This window comes from Sus scrofa, chromosome 1 (assembly GCF_054392235.1).
Source record: "Sus scrofa isolate SSC_HxYL_T2T_F1_AM1 chromosome 1, Sscrofa_HxYL_maternal_Yorkshire_Landrace_v2.0, whole genome shotgun sequence".
Taxonomy (NCBI): Eukaryota; Metazoa; Chordata; class Mammalia; order Artiodactyla; family Suidae; genus Sus; species Sus scrofa.
In genome coordinates, this window is record NC_139383.1 from 132,462,998 (window position 1) to 132,485,722 (window position 22,725).

The window sequence follows — 22,725 nt, forward strand, 5'->3', positions numbered from 1 at the left end:
CTCCTGCAGCATATGGAGGTTCCCAGGCTAGGGGTCAAATTGGAGCTGTAACCGCCAACCTACCAGTCACAGCAATGCCAGTCACAGCAATGCCAGATCTGACCTACACTGCAGCTTGCAGCAATGCAACATCCTTTAACACACTGAGTGAGACCAGGAATCAAACTTGCGTCCTCATGGATACTAGTTAGGTTCCTAACTCTCTGAGCCACAATGGGAACTCCCTTAGTCACTTTTATTTCTTTTCTAACATAGTCATAACATATAATAGATTCTCACTAAACATTGTTGAATGGCTTTGTGTTTGTGGGCAAGGTGATTATTCATGTGCCCTGTTTTGTGCCCAGCAGTGAACTTCCTGGCTACTGGCTACACAGGGAGATGAGTTATATGATCTTGGATCCCTTGAATTTGAGGTGGTAATAGAACTTTTGATTTTAAATGCCCCGAGAGTAGGAATTGGAGAGAGAGGGGAGAAAGAAAGTGAGGGAAGAGAGGAGAAGAGAGAGTAGGATGGAGGGCTTGAGAAACACACACTAGCTTTGGAGAAAAGGAAAATGGAGTCACTAATCTACCAGAGATGGGAGAGAGCAAGAAGGAGGTAAATCTCTTGCAAACCAGCGTACAAATGATTCTTCTTTCTCTTCCCTTTGAGATCATTTTTATTAAGAACACTGTAAACCAGCTATAATGGAAAAAATAAAAATCATTATAAAATAAAAAAAAAAAGAAAAGAAAAACTGCATGAGGTGGATTAGAGAGGTTGGCTGGCTGGCTTGTATCTTCAAAGGAGGAAGCCAGGCTTGTGCATGTCCCAGCCAGTATTCACCCAGACAATCCAGAACTGAGTCTCTGGTCTGGAGAGCCCTGCTAAAGCTTGAGGAGGCCATGGATGCCGCATTCATCACCTGGGTTTGAATTCTCCTTACTTGATTTGTTGTGACTGGTTGGTGGCCTGGAATAGTCACGTGTGGTATTCAAGTCAGTGCTGGGAGATCTGACCTCTGCCTTCAAGGCAGCAAAGAGGGCCACAATGAATAAAATAAGGAGGGAATGTTTCAAAGCTTACTGGAGTAGTGGATTTCTTTATCAGCTAGTACTCATAGTTTTTCTTTTTACTTTGATAAAAATTTGTCAAAGAACCAATGTAATAACAATGTGCGGTTCACAATATATATAGCACATTTGTGTTTTATAATTTTTTCATGATTTATCTCATTTTCAACAGTGAAAGTCATTTCACTGTTCATTTCTCTGAAACAGTGGGACATTGGGATGTTACCTTGAGGCATGTGGCATGGCCATTTGGGCACCCTTCATTACATCAGGGCATCTATACTCAAGAGGACTAAATCATAACTTTTCTCCCCAAAGGTCAAAAAAATCAAGTCTATCTCATTAACCTTTACCTACTGCTTGTCATTCTCCTTGCCCAATGCTTTATCACTCCATAGGCTGAGAGCCTCATGCATATGAAATAAGAGCCCCTTGAATTTATTATTGCCGTGTTCTTGTCTGAAAAAGGAGTTTGCATTTGGGATAGTAATCAGCGAGGCTCTTTTGCTATAAGAGAGGCCAGACTCGCAGAAGTAGGTCCTAGCTAGAGATATGGACACACTGCAGACATCTTGCACAGAGGCCAGTTCCTGCAATGATGTGGTCAGACCTGGTAGAGCGCAGCTGTTTGCTCTGTTGAGAGGGGCTTTAGCTAGCCCACACAATCCCTGAGTGCTGTGTCTGAACTGGATCCAAACACCCCGCCTGCTGAGGCTCACTCAGCCCTCAGAGTGATTGGAGCTGGGTGGTTGCAGAGCACAACATTCAAAGCAACTGGTAAAAGTTACAGATAAAGACTTAGTAATTTTAAAAATGTAATAAACAATGGTAAAGTAGAATGTAAAACATATTTTCCCCTTTACCCTATGAACTCTTAAGATAGAGGTAAAAAACAATTTATGCTTTATCTTTGGTCCATTGATGAATGTTTTGTGATTTTTGTTAACCATGTCATCATGAATGTCACTGGGTGAATATTATCTTGTCCCTTAAATTTATCTTTGTTTTAACATAGGGATTTAAGACAGTGTACTCTGGAATAAGACTTCCTGACTTCAAATCCCCATCTCTGCTTCCAAGCTATGGGACCTTGGCTGTTTTGTTTAATCTTCCCAAGTCACAGTTTCCTTACTGTTAAAGACAGTAATGATACAATTTAGCTCGGAGAGTTGCTATGAAAATCAAACAATGCATTTTAGCACTTAGTAGATCTTTTCCCTTTGAAATCTACCTTTAATTTGCTGAAAGCTATTGCCACTTGCACAAATACTTTGACATTTTTTTTGGTGGTAAATTGGGTATGGCTGTCAAAGTGAAAAGGAAGAGGAAGAGGTATGAATGCTACACTTTGATTTACACAAAAAATTAACTTCATTAAAGATTTGTCTTTGTTTATGCTTTTTGTGCTGAAAGCTTTGAGTAAAATCCTTTAGAATGGAAACCATCCAACATGTCTGCTTTAGACTATACATATTTTAGTTTTTCCAACGTAAATAAGACATTCATTTATTTCTAGAATTAAGGTGATTTTTTTTTTCTGTGTATAAGTAGAACAAATGCCACCCAGCTTGTTTGAATGTCTTAATTTGCAGTTTTCAAGACCAAAGTCAGCAGAGGAAAAATCTTAATATCTTTGTAATACTTTTCATTAAGCCACAAGACATAGTAGTATGTGTTTAGTGTTGTTAACAAATGTAACAAGATTAAAACAATTGTCATTTGAAGATGTTGGTTGAAACAATTGAAATTAAATAATATATTACTTATTGAAAAGGACAAAGTTATTGAACTCAAAAAAATCAGAGCATGAAAGCAAAATAAATTATAATTCAATATTATATAGAATTTTAAAGAATGTAATGAAATGAAAATGTGATAACCAATGAACAGGAACCATGAATGTTTCATTCTAAGGATGTAGAAAGTACGTTGTTTATGAGATAAGAGGTTCATACTTGTAAAGTAAAACTGTTCTTTTAAATACAAGATAGAGTTCCTGTGTGGCTCAGAAGGTTAAGAACCTGATGTGGTATTGGTGAGGATGCAGGATCAGTCCCTGGCCTTGCTCAGTGGATTAAGGATCCAGCATTTCCACAAGCTGCGGTGTAGGTCACAGATGCAGCTCAGATACTGAGTTGCTGTGGCTGTGGTGTAGGCCTGCAGCTGCAGCTCTGATTCAGCCCTAAGCCTGAGAACTTCCTTGTGCAGCTGTAAAAAGAAAAAACGAAGAAGAAAAAAAGAAAGTACGCAAAAATGATGATCAAAGTATAACAGCACATCTTTAAAAAATGAACACTTCTGGATGGGCATTAAATGAAATAGCAAAAGAACTCTATTTCCCCACATCCTTATCTCTTAAGGCAACCAGTTTTAATGATTTCTGTTTTTAGCTCTTCTCATATTTATTCCCATGACACCACATACTGTGTGTGTACTTCTGTGTCTAAATTTAAACAGTACCTATTGATTTCTTGCCATGGAAGACGGGGACATAGCTCACTTAGATCAATACCTTTTACTCTTTCTTCTTTCCATTTTAAAAAATAATTATTGAGTGACTTTTAGTTATTGGTATTTAAAAACATTATATACTTAAACCTGTCTTTCTTGGATCACCTGCTTCATTTCTCTCCATACCGTTATTCCCAACTTGTTTCCTGATTTTTGACACATGAAGGTTGAAAGCAGGTACATTTTGTTTTATAATCATTGTAAATTGTAAAATTTCCAGGTTTTGTCTGTAAGTTGATTCTAAACATTGAATAAACAATAAAGAGTGTCTATATTGCTGTGATTTTTCAAATACCTTAGAAAATGTTTTGAATATCTTGCTTTTGTAGGATTGATAGGACTGATTCTGGATTCTTTTTTTCTTAGCCTTTTCACCCTGTTGTATGTGTTGTTGCTCCATAAACACACTCCTTCTTGTCAGACAGTATGTCCTGATTTTTGTTTGAAAAACATAGTTACTCCAACCACAGAATACCCTACAAAGGCTCAGGGGTCCTCTGAAGCTATTCCAGGGTTTGGTTTGGGCTTGGACTAAATCCAGTGGCATTGTTGTAATGGGCTCTTGGTGGGGGAGGTTTGAGGTGGTTGACTTTGGCCTGGATTATCATTTCAGATTGAGAGAACTTTTATGAAGTTTGGAAGCTTTGAGTGGCCCCTTGGCCCCTGCCATCTACCCTGTCTTTTCCTCTCACTCTCCTTTCCAAGTTTCTGAGTTGCCCTAGGATGTTCTAGGCACTCTGAACTGAAGTTTTGGCCACTGCTTTGTCACAGGAGGGACATAGGATTAAAAACCTTGGGCTTAGAATTTCTCATAACATCTTTCTCTCTTCCTTATTCTCTTACGGTTCCTTTAGCTGAATAGCTAATTTAGGTCTGAAGATGATTCCTCCATCCTGCTGCTCTGTGTTTTCACTGTCTTTTGCATATAGAAGCTTTTCATGTTCATTATTTCATCTGATATACAGACACACACATGACATGGACAAGGCAGACCGTTCATTATCCAAGTTTTGGAGAAAAAGCTAAGGCTCAGAGCAGCTCTGACATCATGCACATATTAAGGCTCTATCTAATCATTTTCTCTCTGGGCCTGGAGAAACCCTAGGCTGTGGGGTATGGATTTCAGGCCCTCTCCCTGGCTCCTCCATCCTTCTTCCTGTTTCTCTTTCTGACCTCAGCATCAGTTTGTCTGAAGTGTACATTTTGCCCCACAGAGTATTCCAGGTTCTCTGGGGCTGTACAAGGAGACAGGACAGGGGAGAGACTTTATCTTGCCTCCCAGTGCTTCATGTGGGTAAAGTACTCGGTTCACAGGCAATGCAGGAGCATTCCATGCATATACAGGGAGAATGCGTGAATGCACCCTAACTGCAAATACATGTTAGCCCTGCAGTTGTTTTTAAATAAAGGCTTATACTTACGGGAATACAGTCTTTATACCACCAGGCCTCCTTGGGATAGCTCAAAGTTTATGAAATTGATTGCAAAACCTTTGATCTGCCTTATCAGCCCCCTAAACTTGAGGAACTGACATCAATGGTCAGGCCCTCAGATATGGCAAAGTAAAATGAAACGTTTCTTTTGGATCTCTGTGTGTTACATACTCTGCCTTAGTCTCCAGTGTAAAATTAGCTTGGTCTTTACCCAATTGCTCCCTTAAATTGTTAAATAAAGATCATTTGGATCCTGAGTCAAAATTCTCCTCCAAGATATGTAATGAAATGTCCATAAACAAGGAACCCAGAGTCACATTGACGTTATTTTCCTGTCACTGTCAGTATCAACTATGTTTCCAAACTTTGGCTAAAAAAATATTTACATGTTTTGGCTTTTATTTTTTTCTGACTAATGTCAGAGTTTGTATTCCTTTACTTCTAGTGAAAGGAAAAATGTTGGTCACATACTAGAAGTAAGCTGGGCCATAGGAAAGAATATACACAACTTCAATGAGTAGAAATTTAAAACCTCATATTCAGTAGATTTTATGATGACTTTTCTTGACTATATTGGTAAATTTATCATTTAAACTAGTCTCATATGGCTCCATAAATTTTGAATCTGTGCATTATGATAGAAAGCACTGCATTTTGTATCTCTGGTTTTTATTTTCTCGATGTGCTGTGTGCGTAGGTGACATTAAGCATGTCCTTATTGGTATCATGTTTAAATGTCCCAAACTACTAAGCCAGCATTGAGTCCCATGAGTTTGCTTTTCTTGTCTGCAAAGATTCATACTGTTCTAATAACTCAGGAATTTTTTACTTTTATTTGGTCATATATTCTTTTTTTTTTAAGTATGGAATTCTTGTGATTGAATTTTTGCATTTTTGTTTCAGACCCAATGTCTGTGGATCACGTTATAATGCTTACTGTTGCCCTGGATGGAAAACCTTACCTGGTGGAAATCAATGTATTGTCCGTAAGTAAATAGACTATCTGTCATTTTTCATGTTCCTTTTTTGTTGTTTTGGTTGCATGGTGATTCTTGCTATTTGGTCCTTTGTAACTGCATACCACAAATATGTTTATGTCAGAGCCTTCCAGCTCTGAGATTTTCCTACTTTATCTGAATCCAGGTTGGGAATTATGTTCACTTGGTCAAACCACTGTTCTGTTTTAATTCAGTGACTTCTTTTAGAATATTTCTGAGATAGAGGGAATGGAACCAAAGGATACTGTGATTAGGGTTTCACATCATTACATATGTTGTGCCTGGATGCCTAGACTTTGTAATCACCTTGATGGGATTTTGAAAATCAAAGTTTATCGTTGCTGCTTTCCTTATTGCAATTTATAACTTTGTTGGCCACCCATGAGCCTACCTAAACCTTGTATGTTGAACTTGGGTGGTTAAGGCCAAAAGCAGACCTGACTCTCAGACAAAGAGGAAAGGAAGCAGAGAGAACATCAGATGAACATGAATGGAAAGACCAGGAGTAGAATGCAGATGGCACCAGAGATTCCTCTCCTGACTCTGCTTCCATGGCAAAGCTCTCATCATATCCTACAGACACTGAGAAACAAATCACATGTCAGTTAGTGGAGATGCTAAGTCAAATTAGTTATGGCATCAGTCCTCCTTGAACTTTTGCAGTCATCATCCCTAGAAAGAATTTTCATTTTTCAGAAAATTCTATTAGTATAATGGGGAAATTTAGAGCTGAAAGGACACTAAGGAATCACTTACTCCCCATTCTCATTTGGCCAAGAGTGGTCTGTAGAGCAGAAGAGTTTATTTCAACCAGCGTACTCTTAGTCACCTGAAAAATGTCAATCCTTTCCCAATTCTTGATTTTGACAAAAAGTCACCTATACATTTGGCACATTGTGGTTTATTTCAAGATCAAAACTAAGAGAGGGATATAGTGGTATTTGGAATTTTTTAAATGAACTTGACAACAAAACCTAGTGTTCTATAGAATCTCTGAGAAACGCTGACTTCAGGTATTTAAATAAATGTTTGTAGGACCCTTTGACAGATTATTTCTTAATAGTATTCAATCTCCATCCTCAGCTCCTCTGATGTTTCAGTGCACATTCTATCAAGGGTATTATTTTTAGCCTTGCATGTATGCTTTTCCTCCTGCAAGTTTGTGGAGGAGTTTAAGGAAAGAGTCAAGCCTATGAGTATAAAAAGTAGTGACCAAATATTAGTCTTCTGATAAATATAAATTATTTGCCATTTGAACTTATTCTTTTGTTGAATACCACAGCATTAGGTACCAGTGTGATATTAATCTCTGGGTGGCTTGAAAATGTTAATAATTCTCTAAAAGATGAATGGTTTCCCTGCTCTTGAATCAGTAATACTGAACTGGATTCACACTTCTCCCCTCAGGCTGTTGACACGATCCACAGCAGGGCTAGATGTAGGATACATGTTGCTCCACAGATTGTATGTTCTCAACTGGCAGGATCTGATCTAGTGAAGTAGTCTTAGAAGGACAGTGTTTTTATATATGCAGGATTTTTTTTCCCCTTTATAGAACATCCTAGGATTTTTGACAGATTGAGAATTTTGGAATAAGCAAAGTGAGGCTGGAGATCCACTGATATGGATAAAGAAGTTGCTGAATCTTATAGCCAGAGTTTATTTAGACCAACAGATTTGTTTTATAAATGAATAAACCTGAGGCCTAAGGTCACATAGGTCATGATGGCAAAGTTAACGAGGAACCTGACTGGCCAGATTTCCTCATTTGAGGATTGGGTCCCTGTGAATCACTGTGCTCTGAAGCCATGTGCTAACAGACCTCTGGTTTTATTCACAGCCATTTGCCGGCATTCCTGTGGGGATGGATTCTGTTCTAGGCCAAATATGTGCACTTGCCCATCTGGTCAGATAGCTCCTTCCTGTGGCTCCAGATCCAGTGAGTATAACATGTCATTATATATAATATTATTTTATGTGGTTATGCCCTATTTTATCCTAAATTTGCTTTTGGCTTTTCTCTTCCCTGCAATACATTTTTTTTTTTTTTTCACTAGAACATCTGCCTTCTCTGTTATGCCCAAATACTTGGAAGGGCTTTTCTCAATCTGGCCTTTCATTTCCCTTCTTCACTTTTTATAGGGAAATTACCTATGGGGCAAAGTTCCTATGAATAATAAACATCATGCCTTCCTTCTGTGTAGGTATCACCTTATTCCTCCTTGAATCTCCAAAGTAAACATCATAAAAGATGCTCAATGAAATGACTATTTAATGAACATTTTTGGCTCAAGAAAACTAGGCATTCTTCCTTGTGACTGAAATATGAATCTGATTAAACACTTTTTACAACTTGAGAACCCTTCCTTTGCTAGAAGAAAATGTGAGAAGCCATGGTGGCAGTTGCTGGGGATAATTTATCATGAAGCTTTAACATATTTTCCCTTTCAGAAATATACCACTTTGTTCATTCTGTGATGTCAACTAAATAGTCACAGTTCATCATTCAGAGCCTTTGCTTACTTGTTGTGTTGTTTTTTTTTTGTTTTGTTTTTAAATTTGGGGTGCTCAGCAGTGAATTAGGGGGAATGTGGGGGCTGGTGAGTCTTTGGTTGTTAAAACCGTTGAAGTTCATGGCTGTATAAACAGTCCCTCAACACTCTGAACATCACCAAGGCAAAAAAAAAAACTTATGTTCCTTTTCCATTTCTCATTTCTGGTGAGAAAAGTAACACTCCCCTTACAGTATGTTCTGGTTTTGAACAATTTTAAGGAAAAGCATCATGGAATAAGTGCATTCTCTTTTGTCTGTTTCATGGAGAGACTTCAGCATGGTCTAGATTCATTGCCTGTTAAGAGTCCTAATATTTAACTGTGGCTCTCATACCTCAGTTCACAGGATGGGGAAGATAGTGCAGAGTAACAGACCAAGAGGTGCCCACATACCTTGGCACTTATGGGTGAACACATACAGACTCTGAGAGCTCGGTGACATCTCTCTGGCTGGAGCACGCAGGGCAAGCTGGAAAGGCCGAGGGTGGTTAACATCCCTAAAAACAACTTTTAACCAGTGACAAACAGAGCATTTTGGACAAGTGCCCAAGCTTTCTTGCTTCTCATCTTGCATAACTGTGAGGTGTGTTCTGTACTGTTCTCTGAAGTTCCCTGGTGGCATTGAGCCCCAGCTGCCTACAGTAGGAGTAGGCTTGATAATGTACTTTATTAGCTTCCTTCTCTTTCCTGTCTCACTTTCCCAGTCTCTTACCAGTGTTTCCTGAAATTACTCCTAAAATAAACTACTCACATTTGAGTTATTTCTCAGGATTTACTTCTAGTAGAAACCAGAGACAGCCTAGTACTAAGCACAGACAGCTGAGATTGAGCTGGAAACTCCTCTGTGGGCTGGCACTCATTTGCTTATTACAGTGAGTGTAGCATGTTCTTATTTGATTTCAGCTTGGTTTTGAATGTGTGACCTCTAAGTAACAGTAGGTTAATTCTATATAATAGAATCACTTGAGCTGGAGGAATAGAAAGAGGCAGAGAACTCAGTTGGTGGCATTTTTTGGGAACACGTTGGATGTCTTCATCTCCACTAGGATCACCTCCAGACTGCCTCTGCAGAGTGGTGGCCTCAGGTGGGGGAGGAGATTACATGTAAAAATGAGAATAGAACTGTCTCTCAGATTGGTCCTTGAACCAGCCAACAGCACCGCACTCCTCCGGGGAAAGAAAATATAGCCAGATGGTTGTCTGTCTGGAAAGGTCTTTAATGATATTGTGAGCTGCTGATGATTTAGTCAAGCTAAAAATCATGAGATGTGGGGAGTTTCCTTTGTGGCCCAGTGGAAATGAATCCAACTAGAATCCATGAGGATGCAGGTTTGATCCCTGGCCTCACTCAGTGTGTCCTGGGTTGCCATGAGCTATGGTGTAGGTCGTAGATGTGGCTCGGATCCTGCCATTGCTGTGGCTGTGGCCGGCAGCTGTAGTGGCTCCTACTCAACCCCTAGCCTGGAAACTTCCATATGTTGTGGGTGTGGCCCTAAAAAAGCAAAATAATAATAATAATAATAATCATGAGATGTGGAAGAAGGATAAAACTCAATCAGAGGGGAAAGCCATGGTCCTAGTAGACTTCAAGCTAGCAGTGATGTCAGGGAACATAGTGGTAAGGTCCCATGGGCCAGATTAGGGTAGAGGCTGAATTCTTAGACATGTAGATGATGTTCTCTGGGGAGGTTTGGGTTCATCTATGGTATTTAGACACTAGACAAATTCTCCAAGTAGCTTATGGATGAGAGTGGTGATGGGGGGGGGGGGAAATCTGGCTTCATCAGGGTTTTTGAGGTATTTGAGATCTTTAAAATCATTGGCTTGGATTCTACCTGAACTAATAATGTCCAGGCAGCTTGCAAAATCAAAGATGGTAGAATGTTTTAAGTTAAGGGTAGCTGGAGATGATCAGAATTCATTTCTAATATTTTGAAGTGATGCTTGAGGGCATCTCTGCCATCCTATAGGACTTCCTGGCCATTGTGTGGTAGACAGATAGGGATATATCATTTTGCTAACTCTCCTGCTAACAGAAGGATAATTCAGCTCACTGAAATGTTTCTGTTCATTACCTGTGGTTCTCCTAAGAGGGAGTAAACTTGGATCATTTTACCAGTATTTCCTAGGAGAAACTGCACTTATGTGATGGAGTCAAGGAGGTCTAGATAACTTGTAGGACCTCTGAGGCCTTCATTTTCTTGTTTGAAAATAAAAAGAATGAAAGGAGAGTTTGCTTTCAGGTTGTTTTCAACTTGTGTCCTGTGGCTTTTAAAATAGGAAATGATCTCTTAGTGGCCTGAGTGAGAGATTGCATTTCCAGAAAGTCTAAACTGCCAGCCAATAATTCCTTTGGACATAGGAATTCCTGGCTTTTCTTAACCTATTGGGAGTCTTGCCATCAGTCATCGAGGCACCAGGGCAAAAAGGACTGGCTAGACAGGGTCAGAACAGTGGGTTTTCTAGAGTTTTAATTCTAGGTCTATTAGGACTCCTCTCTACTCTCTGTCTCTGAGTCTAGAAATGGGTCCTGAGCAATCCTGATTCTCATGAACATCTGTCATGGGTGACTCATGAATTTACTCAAACTTTTCTTAAATACGTATAAATATATAATAGATTTTTTTCTTAAATGGTATACATATGTTATTATAAAAGATGTTCCCTAAATTTCATATTTTAGAATTTGGAGATCAGTTTCATACTTATCCTTTTTTATTCTTTTTATGTTTTTTAAAGGATTTTTTAAAAAATAAATCTTGCTATTCTAAGATCATTGTAAGTTCACATTTAACTGTAAGAAATAGTATGTAGATCCTATGTACATTTTCTCCAGTTTTCCTCGTGTTAACATCATGTGAAACTGCAGAACAGTGTCACAACCGGGGTTTTGACATTGATACAGTCAAGATACAGAACATTTCTTTCACCATAAAGACTCTTTATGTTACTTTCTTATGGCCATTTTCTCCTACATTCTCCTTAAATCCCGACAACTACTAGTCTGTTCTCCATTTCTGTAATTTTGTTATTTCAAGAGTGTTATGTAAATGGAATCATGCAGCCTTTTGGGATTGGCTTTTTTCACTCAGTGTAATTTTCTGGAAATTCATCTTATTGTATTGTATGTGTATCAGTAGTCTGTTCCCTTTTATTGCTGAGTAGTATTGGATGTACCACAGTTGCTTAGCCATTCACCCATTAAAAGATATCTTGGGAGTTCCCATTGTGGCTCAGTGGTAACGGATCTGACTAGAATCCATGAGGATGTGGATTCAATCCCTGGCCTCCCTGGGTGGGTTCAGTATCTGGAGTTTCCATGAGCTGTGGTGTGGGTTGCCGATGTGGCTCGGACCCTGTGTTGCTGTGGCTGTGGAGTAGGCCGACACCTGCCGCTCCGATTCAACCTCTAGCCTGGGAACTTCCACATGTCACAGATGTGGCCCTAAAAACCATTCCCCCCGCCCCTTTGTAACCACAAGTCTATTCTTTATGTCTGTGAGTCTATTTCTGTTTTGTAAATAGGTTCATTTGTGCCATATTTTATTTTATTTTTCCTGGTCTTGGAGAGGCAATTTTTTTTGTTTTATTTTTTAAAATTAAAGTATGCTTAATTTACAGTGTTGCACAATTGCTGCTGTATAGCACACTGACTCTCATACATATGTGTGTGTGTACATATACATATATGTATATATATATGCTTTTAAAAAATATTTTTTTCAGAGTTGCTCTTGGCTCAGCAGGTTAAGAACCTAATGTTGTCTCTGTAAGGGTGCGGGTTTCGTCCTGGGCCTTGCACAGTGGGTTAAGGATCCAGCATGCCTGTAAGCTGTAGTGAAGGTCAAAGATACAACTTGGATCTAGTGTTGCCATGGCTGTGGTGTAGCCCTAAGCTGCAGCTATGATTCAACCCCTAGCCTGGGAACTTCCATATGCTATCAGTGTAGTGGTCAAAAAAAAAAAAAGAAAAAATATTATTTTCCATCATGATCTATGAGTCTGTTTCTGTTTTATAGATAAGTTTACTTGTCCCATATTTCAGCATCCACATATAAGTGGTATCACATGGTATTTGTCTTCTTTCTGACTTCATTTAGTATGATAGTTGCATCCATGTTGCTGTGAATGGCATTATTTTGTTCTTTTTATGGCTGAGTAGTATTCCATTGTACATATATATTGCATCTTCTTTATTCACTAATCTGTTGGTGGACATTTAAGTTGTTTCAAAGTCTTGGCTGTTGTGAATAGTGCCTCATTGAACATAAGGGTGCATTATCCCTTTGAATCATTGTTTTGTTTGGGTCATATGGTTATTCTATTTTGAGAATTTCTGAGGAACTTCCATACTGTTTTCTATAGTGGTTGCATGAACTTACATTCTCACCAACAATGTAGGAGGGTTTCCTTTTCTCCACATCCTTTTCAGCATTTGTTATTTGTGGGCTTTTTAATGATGATCAGTCTGACTGATGTGAGGTGGTACTTCATTACAGTTTTGATTTGCATTTCTCTAATAGTTAGTGATATTGAGCATCTTTTAAAATGGCTACTGGACATCTGTAAGTCTTTGGGGAAACGTCTATTTAGGTCTTCTGCCTATTTTTTGATTGGGTTGTTTCTTTGTTATTGAGTTGCATGAGCCTTTGTCAAGTGCTTCGTTTGCAAGTATTTTCTCCCATTCCGTAGGTTTTTAATTTTTTAAAATGGTTTCCTTTGTTGTACAAAAGCTTGTAAGTTTGATTAGGTCCCATTTGTTTATTTTTGGTTTTATTTCTATTGCATTAGGAGACTGATCTAAGAAAACATTTGTATGGTTGATGTTAGAGAATGTTTTGCCTATGCTCTTTTCAAGGAGTTTTATGGTGTCAGATCTTATGTTTGAATCTGTAATCATTTTGAGGTTCTTTTTTTTTTTTTTTTTGCCATGGTGTAAATATGTGTTATTATTACTTTTCTTTCTTTTTCTTTTTTTTCTTTTTTCTTTTTAGGGCCATACCAACAGCATATGGAATTTCTCAGGCTAGGGGTCAAATTGAGGCTAAAGCTACCAGCCAATGCCACAGCCACAGCAATGCAAGATTTGAGCTGCATCTGCGACCTACACCACAGCTCACAGCGATGCCGGATTCCCAACCCACTGAGCAAGGCCAGGGATCGAACCTGCATCCTCATGGATACTAGACAGATTCATTTCTGCTGCGCCACAATGGGAACTCCCTGTAAGGGTGTATTCTAACTTAACAGATTTACATGCAGTTGTCCAGCTTATCCAGCACCACCTGCCGAAGAGACTCTCTTTTCCCCACTTTATGTTCTTGCCTCATTTGACGAAGATTAATTGACCATAGGTGTTTGGATGTGTTTCTGGGCTTTCTGTTGTGTTCCATTGATCCATATATCTGTTTTTCTACTAATACCATATGTTTTTTTTTATTATTAAAGTATAGTTGGTTTACAGTATTTCCTCAAGTTCTGTTGTACAACAAAGTGACCCAATCACACATATTTCTCTGTGCTGTACAGTAGGATCCCATTGCCTATTCATTCCAGATATAGCAGTTTTCATCCCCCCAACCCCCCAAATGCCCATCCCTCCAACTCCCTCCCCTCCCCTGCCCCTGGGAACCCCAAGTCTGCTCTTCTTGGCCATGCTCTATTTCTGCTTTTTGTTTGTTTGTTTGTTATTTTTAGATAGGATCATCTGTTCCATATTTTACATTCCACAAATAAGTGATATCAAATGGCGTTTGTCTTTTTCTTTCTGGCTTACTTCACTTAGTATGAGAGTCTCTAGCTCCATCCATGTTGCTGCAAATGGTGGTAGTTTGTCTTTCTTATGGTCGAGTAATATTCCATTGTATATATGTACCATATCTTCTTAATCCATTCGTCTGTCAATGGACACTTAGGTCGTTTCCATGTCATGGCTGTTGTGAATAGTGCTGCTGTGAACATATGGTTGCATAATCTTTTTCAATGAAAGTCTTGTCTGGATATTTGCCCAGCAATGAAGTTGGTGGATCATATGGTAGCTCTATATTTAGTTTTCTGAGATACCTCCATACTGTTTTCCATAGCGGTCGTACCAGTTTACATCCCTACCAACAGTGGAGGAGGGTACCTTTTTCTCAACACCCTCTGCAGCATTTATCATTTGTTGTTTTGTTAATGATGGCAATTCTGTCTGTTGTGATGTGTTACCTCATTGTAGTTTTGATTTGCATTTCTCGAATAATTAGTGATATTGAGCATTTTTTCATATTCCTGCTGTCCATCCATATATCTTCTTTGGAGAAATATCTATTTAGGTCTTCTATCCATTTGGGCTGTTTGTTTTTGTGCTGTTGAGTTGCATGAGTTGTTTGTATATTTTGGAGATTAGGCCCTTGTCTGTTGCATCATTGGCAAAGATTTTCTTCCATTCCTATGGGTTGTCATTTTGTTTTTTTAATGGTTTCCTTTGTTGTGCAAAAGCTTGTAAGTTTCTTTAGGTCTCATTGGTTTATTTGTGTCTTTATTGTCATTATTCTAGGAGGTGGATCAAACGAGATGTTGCTGTCATTTATGTCAAAAAGTGTTCTGCCTATGTTTTCCTCTAGGAGTTTTATACTATCTGGCCTTATATTTAGGTCTTTAATCCATTTTGAGTTTATTTTTGTATGTGGTTTCAGATAATGTTCTACTTTCATTCTTATACATGTAGCTTTCCAGTTTTCCCAGCACCATTTACTGAAGAGGCTATCTTTCTTTATATTTTGTCTTTCTTTGTCATAGATTAGTTGCCCAGAAGTACTTGGATTTATATTTGGACTTTCCATCCTGTTCCATTGGTCTATATTTCTGTTTTTGTGCTAGTACCATATTGATCACTGTTGCATTGTAGTATTGTCTAAGGTCAGGAAGCTTGATTCCTCCATTTTCATTTTTCTTTTTCAATATTGCTTTGGCTATTTGGAATCTCCTGTATTTCCATGCAAATTTTAAAATATTCTGTTCTAGTTCTGTGAAGAATGTCTTTGGTAATTTGATAGGGATTGCTTTGAATCTGTAGTTTGCCTGGGGTAGTGTGGTCATTTTGACAGTATTGATTCTTCCAGTCTGAGAGCATGGTATATCTTTCAGTCTGTTTGAGTCATCTTTGATTTCTTTCATTAACATTTTATTTTTTTCAGAGTATAGGTCTTTTGTCTCTTTAGGTAGGTATATTCCTAGGTATTTTATTCATTTTAATGTGATTGTAAATGGAATGGTTTCTCTGATTTCTCTGAGTTTTCATTATTAGTATATAGAAATGCAATATATTTCTGTGTATTAATTTTGTAGCTTGTGCCTTTGCCAGATTCATTGATGAGTTCTAACAGTTTTTCAGTGTTGTCTTTAAGGTTTTCTAAGTATAGTATCATATCATCTGCAAACAGTGATAGTTTTACTACTTCTTTTCCAATTTTAATTCCTTTTATTTCTTTTTCTTCTCTAATTGCTGTGGCTAGAACTTCCAAAACTATGTTGAACACTAATGCCATACTGTTTTGATGAATGTAGCTCTGTAATATTGTCTGAAATCTGGGAGAGTTATGCCTCCTTCCCCTCCCTCCCCCAGGATTGTTTTGGCAATTCTGAGTCTTTTATAGTTCCATATACATTTTTGGATTATTTGTTCTAGTTCTGAAAAATGTCATGGGACATTTGATAGGGATCATATTAAATCTATAGACTGTTTTGGGTAGTAATCCCATTTTAACAATATTAATTATTCCAATCCAAGAGTATGGGATATATTTCCATTTCTTTCCATCCTTTTTAATTTCTTTTATTAATATTTTATAGTTATCAGTATATAATTCTTTTACATTCTTGGACAGGTTTATTCCTAGGTATTTTATTTTGTTTTTGGTATGATTTTAAAGAGTTTTTTTTAAATATTCTCTTCTTGGTATTTCATCGTTAGTGTAATGAAATGCAGCTAAATTTCTAAATGTTAAATTGTGTCCTGCTACTTTGCTGAATTCATTTATCAGATTGAGTAGTTTTTGTGTGGAATCCTGAGGGTTTTCTATGTATCATATCATGTCATCTGCATATATTGAGAGTTTTACCTCTTCCCGTTCAATTCGGACAGCCTTTTCTTTTCTTTTCTTTCTTTTATCTGATTGTTGTGACTTCCTATACTATGTTGAATAAAAGTGGTGAGAGTGGGCATTCTTGTCTTATTCCAGATTTTAGAGGGAAGACTTTCAGCTTTTTTCCATTGAGTATTTTATTGGCTGTGGGTTTGTCATAAATGACTTTTATTATTTTGAGATATGTTCCCTCTATACCCTCTTTGGTAAGAGTTTTTATCATGAATAGATTTTGAATTTGTCAGATGCTTTTTCTGAATCTATTGAGATGATCATGTGGTTTATGACTTTGTTTTATTAATGTGTTGTATTGCATTGATTAACTTGTGTATGTTGAACTATTCTTGTCAATTTGTGATGAATCCCACTTGATCATGGTGTATGATTTTTTTTAATGTGTTGTTGGATTTGGTTTGCTAATATTTTGTTGAGAATTTTTTTTTTTTTGTCTTTTTTGCCTTTTCTTGGGCTGCTCCCATGGCATATGGAAGTTCCCAGGCTAGAGGTTGAATTGGAGCTGTAGCCACTGGCCTACGCCAGAGCCACAGCAACACAGGATCCAAACCACATCTGTGACCCACACCACAGCTCACGGCAATGCAGGATCCTTAACCCACTGAGCAAGGGCAGGGATCGAACCCACAACCTCATGGTTCCCAGTCATATTCGTTAACCACTGTGCCACAACAGGAACTCCTTGTTGAGAATTTTTGCATCTATATTTATTTAAGGTAGTGACCTATAATTTTCTTTTTTGGTTATCTTTGTCTGGTTTTGGTATCAGGGTGATAGTGGCTTCACAGAATATCTTTTGGAGTATTCCCTCCTCTTCAGTCTTTGGGAACAGTTTGAGATGGTTGATTAAAAGTTCTTCTTTGTATGTTTGGTACAATTTGACTATTGAAGCCATCTGGACCTAGACTTTTGTTTGTAGGGAATTTTAAAATTACAGATTCTATTTCACTTCTAGTGATCTGTCTATTCAAGTTATCTATTTCTTCTTGATTCAGTTTTGGTGAGCTGTATGTTTATAGAAAGTTGTACATTTCTTCTAGGTTGTCAAATTTGTTGGCATATAATTGTTCATAGTATTCTTATGTAGTTTTTTTTTTGTATTTCTGCTGTATCAGTTGAGATTTCTCCTATTTCAGTCAGTTCTTATTTTGTTATTTTGTCCTATTTCAGTCAGTTCTTTCTATTTCATTTCTTATTTTGTTTATTTGGATTCTCTTTCTCTTTCTCTGGTGAGCCTAGCCAGAAGCTTGTCAATTTTGTTTACTCTTTCAAAGAACTAGCTCTTGGTTTTATTAATTTTTTTTTTTTTGCTATTTCTTAAATCTCGATTTTGTTGATTTCCTTTCTGATATTTATGATTTCCTTCCTTTGTATAACTTTTGGTTTTGTTTGATCTTTTTCTAATTCTTTTAGGTGCTAGATTAGGTTGTTTATTTGATAATTTTTCTTATTTTTTGAGGCCTGTATCACTATGAACTTAGATGCTCTGTGAGAATCATTCCACATGTAGATGTATTTTTGATGTGCTTGTGGGAGGAATTGAGCTCCACATCCCATTCCTCCACTATCTTGCCAGAGTCTCTTTTCATTTTCTTAGTGGAACAAAAGTTTTAAAATTTGATTCAGTCCAATTTATCAATTTTTCTTTTAACGGAAAAAAACAAACATGCTTTTAGTCTCAAGTCCAGGGATTCTTTGCCTAGCCCTAGATCCTGAAGATTTATTTATTTTTTATTTTTTTAAAGGGATGCTTAAGTTTACAACTTTATTAGATATTGTCAGAATACTTTTCAAGTGAATTTTCATTGCTCTATTTCTGGCAAAGCAAAAGAGGTTCTTTTTTCCCACAGCTTCATCAACTTAGTGTCTTTAAATTTCCTATCTCTGATCATGTGGTTTTACCACCTGCTATTATTTTTTTGTATAATGATTTTTATTTTTTTCCATTATAGCTGGTTTACAGTGTTCTGTCAATTTTCTACTGTACAGCATGGTGACCCAATTACACATGCATGTACACATTCTTTTTTCTCACATTATCAAGCTCCGTCGTAAGTGACCAGACATAGTTCCCAGTGCTACACAGCAGGATCTCGTCGCTGATCCATTCCAAAGACAATAGTTTGCATCTATTAACCACAAGCTCCAAATCCACCCTACTCCCTCCCCCTCCCTCTTGGCAACCACAAGTCTATTCTCCAAGTCCATGATTTTCGTTTCTGTGAAAAGGTTCATTTGTGCCATATATTAGATTCCAGATATAAGTGATATCATATGGTATTTGTCTTTCTCTTTCTGACTATTCACTCGTATGAGAGTCTCTAGTTGCATCCATGTTGCTGCAGATGGCATTATTTTGTTTTTTTTTACGGCTGAGTAGTATTCCATTGTGATTATATACCACATCTTCCTAATCCAATAATCCGTTGATGGACATTTGGGTTGTTTCCATGTCTTGGCTATTGTGAATAGTGCTGAAATGAACATGCAGGTGCATGTGTCTTTTTCAAGGAAATTTTTGCCCAGATATATGCCCAAGAGTGGGATTGGTGGGTCATATGGTAGTTCTATGGATAGATTTCTAAGGTACCTCCATACTGTTCTCCATAGTGGTTGTACCAGCTTACATTCCCACCAACAGTGCAGGAGGGTTCCCTTTCCTCCACACCCCCTCCAGCATTTGTTATTTGTGGACTTATTAATGATGGCCATTTGGACTGGTGTGAGGTGGTACCTCATAGTAGTTTTGATTTGTATTTATCTAATAATCAGTGATGTTGAACAGTTTTTCATGTGCTTGTTTGCCATCTGTATATCTTCCTTGGAGAAATGTCTATTCATGTCTTTTGCCCATTTTTCAATTGGGTTGTTGGCTTTTTTGCTTTTGAGTTGTATAAGTTGTTTGTATGTTTTAAAGATTAAGACCTTGTCAATAGCATCATTTGAAAGTATTTTCTCCCATTTTGTAAGTTGTCTTGTTTTCTTTTTGGTTTCCTTTGCTGTGCAAAAGCTTTTCAGTTTGATTAGGTCCCATTGGTTTATTTTTGCTTTTATTTCTGTTGCTTTGGGAGACTGACCTGAGAAAATATTCATAAGGTGATGTCAGAGAATGTTTTGCCTATGTTCTCTTCCAGGAGTTTGATGGTGTCTTGTCAGTTTAAATCTTTCAGCCATTTTGAGTTTATTTTTGTGCATGGTGTGAGGGTGTGTTCTAGTTTCATTGATTTTCATGCAGCTGTTCAATGTTTCCCAGCAATACTTGCTGAAAAGACTTTTTCTCCAGTTTTTAAAAAAATGTAATAGGGTTGTATATTTTACATTTACATCTGTGATCTGCAATGAGATGCTTTTTGTATGAGGTATGAGGTTGAGATTTAGGTGTAGTTGATACTCTAGGTTGTCCAATTTCTCCAACACCATTTATTTCTGAAAAGGCTATTCTTTGTCCATTAAATTACTTTCATATTTTGAGAAAAATCACTTGGAGTTATTTGTGTAGATATACTTCTGGTTTCTCTGTTTTATTCCATTGTTCCATATGTTTGTCCCTTCCCCCATACCATATAGTCAAATTCTGCAGCTACATGTTATGTTTTAATAATTGAGTTGCTTAATTCCTCTGACTTTTATCCTTTTTTGAAATTGTTATTCTAGTTCTATTGCCTTTCCATCTGCATTTTAGATTCATCTTGTCTGTATATATAAAAAAATATCTCTAGGATTTTGGTAGGAATGTCTTTAAACGTGTATGTCAATTTGGGGAGTATTGACAGTTTTACTATTTGGAACTCTTTGTACTCAGATAACATTTTATCATTTTTACTTTTCTTCAGTGTAGTTAGAATTTGGGGTGTTGGTACTCCCAACACAAAGCCAAGCTCTAAGGATGTCAGAAGGCCAGAACAATTATAGAGCATTGTGTTAGTGAGTTTGAGTGAAGATGGTGCAAACACATGCTGAAAGTATAAGGACACTCAGAAGATGGGAAAGTGGTAGTGTAGCTAGTCTGAGAAGTTTTCCAGGGAGGTGTGGGATTTATGTGGACAAGAGGAAGAGGACTATGTGTGGAATCTTCTCAGACTTGTCCCTAGAAACGGTTGAGTTCTTTGCTTTCTAGTTAGGTTGCCATCTATGGAGGTGCCTTCATCATTGCTATCATATAGTTTATCTTTTCTGAACTTTTTGCAGCTCTGTTAGGTGTTTTTTTGTGATCCTATAGTGAAGTTGCTCTTCTAAATGGTGTGTCTATGCACCATAGGCTATTGATACACCTAGGAAAATGTCATTACTGTTCTCTCTCCCAGTGAAAATCATTTTCGTCCTGCAGTGACTCTGACTACTTCTATAGACTGTTGTCTCAGATGTGGAGTCCAGAAGTTAGTCGGGCTGTTTAATTTGTCTTGTACTTTTCCTAGTGCCTCAATTAAAATCACATGTTGCCATACAGATACTTATTTGCAAATTGCTCCCAGTATTCTTTCTGCCCCTTGTGACTGCCAAGATAATGGAAATTTTTAGAATCATTCCCAACTTAATGTATCCCAAAGAAAATCATACCTGATGTATGTAGACTTAAGTGCCAGCCTTGCATCTCTGTTATTCCAGTGATGTGCTCACATTGGTCTCTTCTGGTTGCTTATTTTAAGATTTAGTCTGTGCTGGGTTGTAATCTAAAGAACCTTTCTTCTACTCTTTCTGATGCCTGGCAAATGGAAGGCATTCAATCAGTATTTGTTGAATGACTGAAATGACTGGCTGATATCTTCTAGAATGAGCATAAAATTTGTTTGAAACTCTTTGTGGGTAGAGGTTAATGGTAGTCTTTGTTAGTCCTAGATGTTGAGTCTTACTTGAAACCCTTTGAGGCTATCTGTTCTCCTTGGGGCTGACTGCATGTGTCCTGTACACTGACACTTAAACTCCCTAGTATTTTCAGTTTCTGGTAAAATCTTAACACAGATTGAGTTTATGAATATATTCTAACTTGAAGTATTTAGAGCATCCTAGGAGTTTGAGTGGAACCTTTATTTCTTAGCTGGCTCTTCTAGACACATAGAGGTTTGTCTCCTAAATGCCAGACTTCTGGAATTCTTGCTCACATTAAATTTAGAATATGCATCTATGACAGGACTCAATTAATATATATATATATATATATTCCCTCTAAACTGTTCTTTTTGTGTAGTAAAGACACATATCTAGTCCCTTTGTTTCCCCGCAGAGATCCTGAGTAATTGTTCCTATCTTTAAGAAAATACTTTTCCCCCTGAAGATCTAAGATTCACAAAGAATGCGAATTTGGTAAATGTGTTTGTGGCAAAGCAGGTGATTAAGATCCTGTTATCTGCTGATGAGCTTGCTCCTCTGGCCTGAAGATTCATGGCTCGTTGGTTTATTTAGATCACTGGAGTAACCATGCCTTACTGTTTCACAAGCCCATCTGAATTGGTTTTACTGTTTGTTTGTTTTTTTTTTTTCTTTTTTTTTTTTTGTCTTTTTGCCATTTCTTGGGCCGTTCCTGAGGCATATGGAGGTTCCCAGGCTAGGGGTTGAATCGGAGCTGTAGCCACCGGCCTATGCCAGAGCCATAGCAGCGCAGGATCCGAGCCACATCTGTGACCTAAACCACAGCTCACGGCAACGCCGGACCCTTAACCCACTGAGCAAGGGCAGGGATGGAACCTGCAACCTCATGGTTCCTAGTCGGATTCGTTAACCACTGCGCCACGACGGGAACTCCTGGTTTTACTTTTTAAAGGAGAAAGAATATTTTAGTTTCAGTTGCAATAAAAAAAAAATCATCTTTTTCAAGATTTCAAAGGCCATGGGAGCTTGTGAAGTATGTTTTTTTAATTAATTAATTTATTTATTTTAAACATTTTTAATGCTTTGGTAAGTTTATTTAACAGAGCAATTTTCTTTCTTTTTTTTCAAATTATAGTTAATTTACAATATTCTGTCATATTCTGCTGTACAGTAAAGTGACCCAGTTATATATACATGTATTTTGTTTTGTTTTGCTTTTCTTACATT

The 22,725-nt window shown here is 37.5% G+C and overlaps 1 protein-coding gene across 2 annotated transcripts in view; it reads left to right on the top strand.

The window, feature by feature from the left end:
* Positions 1–22,725, top strand: part of FBN1 (fibrillin 1) — a 258,581-nt gene that overhangs the window by 25,167 nt on the left and 210,689 nt on the right. For both annotated transcript variants that reach the window (XM_085011361.1, NM_001001771.1), the window contains 2 exon segments: positions 5,904–5,986; positions 7,839–7,937. In XM_085011361.1, coding sequence (XP_084867487.1) covers positions 5,904–5,986; positions 7,839–7,937 — 182 coding nt within the window.